At 43.4% G+C, this 3,344-nt stretch overlaps 1 protein-coding gene across 1 annotated transcript in view; it reads right to left on the bottom strand.

Annotated features, from left to right (window-relative positions):
- Positions 1-431: 431 nt before the first annotated feature.
- LOC123125765 (proline-rich receptor-like protein kinase PERK3) overlaps positions 432-3,344 on the bottom strand; it is a gene marked incomplete in the record, with an annotated part of 4,197 nt that continues 1,284 nt past the window's right edge. Inside the window, 5 exon segments of the mRNA XM_044546224.1 lie at positions 432-828; positions 971-1,362; positions 1,476-1,662; positions 2,439-2,587; positions 2,827-3,344. Of these exon segments, the coding sequence (XP_044402159.1) occupies positions 628-828; positions 971-1,362; positions 1,476-1,662; positions 2,439-2,587; positions 2,827-3,344 (1,447 nt within the window).

Below are 3,344 nucleotides of genomic sequence, written 5' to 3' on the forward strand. Positions count from 1 at the left end.
AATAACATGTGGAAATAGAACTTATGAAACTGATGCTTTGTTCATCCAAACACATACATGGAGAAAAAGGCTGGGGAGAAAAGATAGGGGCACTGAGCATATTTCTCTGGACAAACACTGCATTGTTGAAGACTGGTTCTTCTTCTAGCTAGAAAGATGATAAAAAGCTAAGGTGATGTGACCACAGTCCACAGATAGATGTTTTGTTATACAGGAAAGGGAAGAGGATGCTCTGTTTCCTTGTGAAGAGTTTTGCAAAAGCACTGCAAAGGAAATGATGTTCCAGTGTCTTATTATAGGCGTAGTGTAAAAAGGACAAAGTATCCGTTGATTATTGTCCGGAATGATCATTCACGATTTAGTAAAATATTACGTCCACCATCATGCCCATAGCACTCAGTCGCATAAGAGTCAGAAACAGTTGGATAATAAGCACCTGAAAAATGGCAGATAATACTCAATAACTATGTCTCCAAGCACATATCACAATTTGCTCCTACTTTATCTATGTATCTATATAGTTTTTACAGGCAAAACTGCCCCCCTCCAGCGATTCGATCATATCGGACTGGGAAATGGAGACTCTTCTAGAGCACAGTATCATCATCATCATACAATGGCCGGAAACTATACGTCGGTACCAGCAGACATTGAGATGTTAGTAAGTGCCGCCGCTACGTCTGCCATGTCAGGCCTTAGGCTGGCTGCTGGATTTAGACACATCCGCGCAACCGAAAGAACCTGAAGCAGTGATTTCTTGTTGTACTTGTTGCCAAGCGCTGGGTCGGCATACTTTGTAAAATCATTTCTCCTGGTCAAAGGCGTGGCCTGAAATATAGAGCAACAGAAGTCACATTAATTAATTTTCATCGCAGTAATATCTTCCTAGTGATAAAGAGATTTGTAACATTGGGCAGAAGCAAGGAATTGTTCTTCAAAACAAAAAGAGAGCGCAGGAAGTGATGCTTACCCATTCAGCAAGGGTAGGCTCAGCTCTGGTAAGACTCCATCCTAAAGCGTTTCTTCCTGTGATAACCTCCATTATGACAACACCAAAGCTGAAAACATCTGACTTGATAGTCAACTCACCACTCTCAAGATACTCCGGCGCACAATACCCAGATGTACCCATCACTCTGGTTGGAACATGAGTATTGTCACCAGGCGGACCTAGCTTTGCCAAGCCAAAGTTAGACAACTTGGGATGACATCCCTCGCCAAGCAAAATGTTCCCACTTTTCACATCACCGTGTATCTCTGCAGGGTTGCAGTTAACATGCAAGTGCTTCAGGCCTTCAGCCGCCCCAGCAAGTATGTTAATCCTTGTATTCCAATCAAGCGCCTTCTTATGAGGGGAAAGATCTAGATGAAAAACAAAACCAAATTTTGGTTAAAACAAGCCTTTGCTTATTCAGCAACAAAGCAAGGAAGCAGAGAACAGAATTATTAGTATATTGTGTAGTTTAGTACCATACCGAAAATATGTTTTTCCAATGAGCCCAAAGGCATATATTCATAAATCAATATTCTTTGATTATCATCGGTGCAAAAGCCACCAAGCTTCAGAAGGTTCGGGTGATAAATCCTGCTCAACGCCATAGCTCCTGTGCAGAATTCTTTGTTCCCATGCAATCCATTGGGGTTGAGAACCTTGATAGCTACCTATGACAGCAACATACAAGCGAATCATATACTACACCATCTCCTCAGAAAAAACAACCTCAGTAACCCATAGCATGAATCGTCGACCACATTAAAAAATACGAAACGAAATGCTATGGCTGTTCTTGACATACAAAAACTACAAGTGTGTGTGGAATCTTGAAGTAAAATACCAGTCATTTCTTTTCCAGTAAAAAAAGTCTTGAAGTAAAAAGTCTTATATTGTGTTAAGATTAGTTGTATCTGGATACTAGAGATGTAGGGGCAGTTGGCCACCTGCACAATATGCTTGCTATCTCTGTAGCAATACAAAATTAAACCGAACAACTTTTAATTAAACTGACTTACATTGCACGTTTTGTGTGCACATCAGAGGGCTTGCAGTAACTTTATAGAATGGAAGATGGTAAAAATATTTGTATATTAACAAATATGATCATATGTAAACTTGATATGTTTTTTTTTGTTCCAATATGCTGCTGCACTTCCAAGATAGTACTGAGAGGAAAAGGAAAGGTAGCAACAGCATGCAATGAAACGTGCAAACCTATTCAATAATCTCACAGAAACCAAACATATGCTTGTTATGATACACCCGAAGTTCAATCAGCCCTAAAATGTCTTATATCACTTGTTGAACTCAGATTAACTTGTGATCATACTGTCATTCATGTGAACTGTCTATTGTAGAAGGAAAATATCTTCCAGCTTAATACATCATCAAACATGGCTCAATAATTGAACTGTCTATTGAAGTATAGAGCACATGAACTTACATTATTGCCATCTAGCAGCACACCTTTATACACCTTAGCGGACCTGCCTTCTCCGAGGAAGTGATCTCTCCGGAAGCCTAATGTCGCCGCATTTATCTCCTGAAAGGTGAATGACAGGTGATGGGTATCCAGAGCAGGGCTTGAGATATCTGCAGAAATAAAAACAAGTGTAGTTGTCAGTTATCAGATCGAAGAGCCTAAACGCATCCATTGTCCAAACAACTCCAAGTATGCAACGACAATAAGTATCTGATCACTATGTAACAAATAATTCCAAGTATGCAACAACAATAAGTATCTGATCACTCTATAACAAACAATTAGGAAGAGGGAAGACTCTAGTCTATCTACAGAAACAGAGTAGATGTATCACCATGTAGTAGTTTACCTTGAAAACTTTCTGTTCCCAGCATCTTCTTCTTCTCGAAGAGGACCAAATTGGTGCAGTCTAAAGTTCGCTTTGTCCCACCCAGAATCTCCGCAGCTCCGTAGATTATATGCTTCAAGATATTCCCCCGTTCCATGAGGGGGGACTTGCAGATCTCCAGAACGAGCAATCGCCTGGCTTCGTTCGGGGAGGTGGATGCCGCAGGCGCCGAGGAGGTGGAGGCAGCTTGCCTGAGAGGCGCAGAGGAGATGCAGGCGCCCTGCCCCACAGGAGGCGCAGGGGAGGGGTCTTGCTGAGGACTGGAGCTCCTCACCGGAAGAGCAGGCGCGGAGCGGAGAGGAGGCGCAGGGGAGGGGCCTTGCTGAGGACTGGAGCTCCTCACCGGAAGAGCAGGCGCGGAGCGGAGAGGAGGCGCAGGGGAGGGGCCTTGCTGAGGACTGGAGCTCCTCACCGGAAGAGCAGGCGCGGAGCGGAGAGGAGGCGCAGGGGAGGGGCCTTGCTGAGGACTGGAGCTCCTC

This window comes from Triticum aestivum, chromosome 5D, assembly GCF_018294505.1.
Source record: "Triticum aestivum cultivar Chinese Spring chromosome 5D, IWGSC CS RefSeq v2.1, whole genome shotgun sequence".
In the NCBI taxonomy this organism is placed as follows: Eukaryota; Viridiplantae; Streptophyta; class Magnoliopsida; order Poales; family Poaceae; genus Triticum; species Triticum aestivum.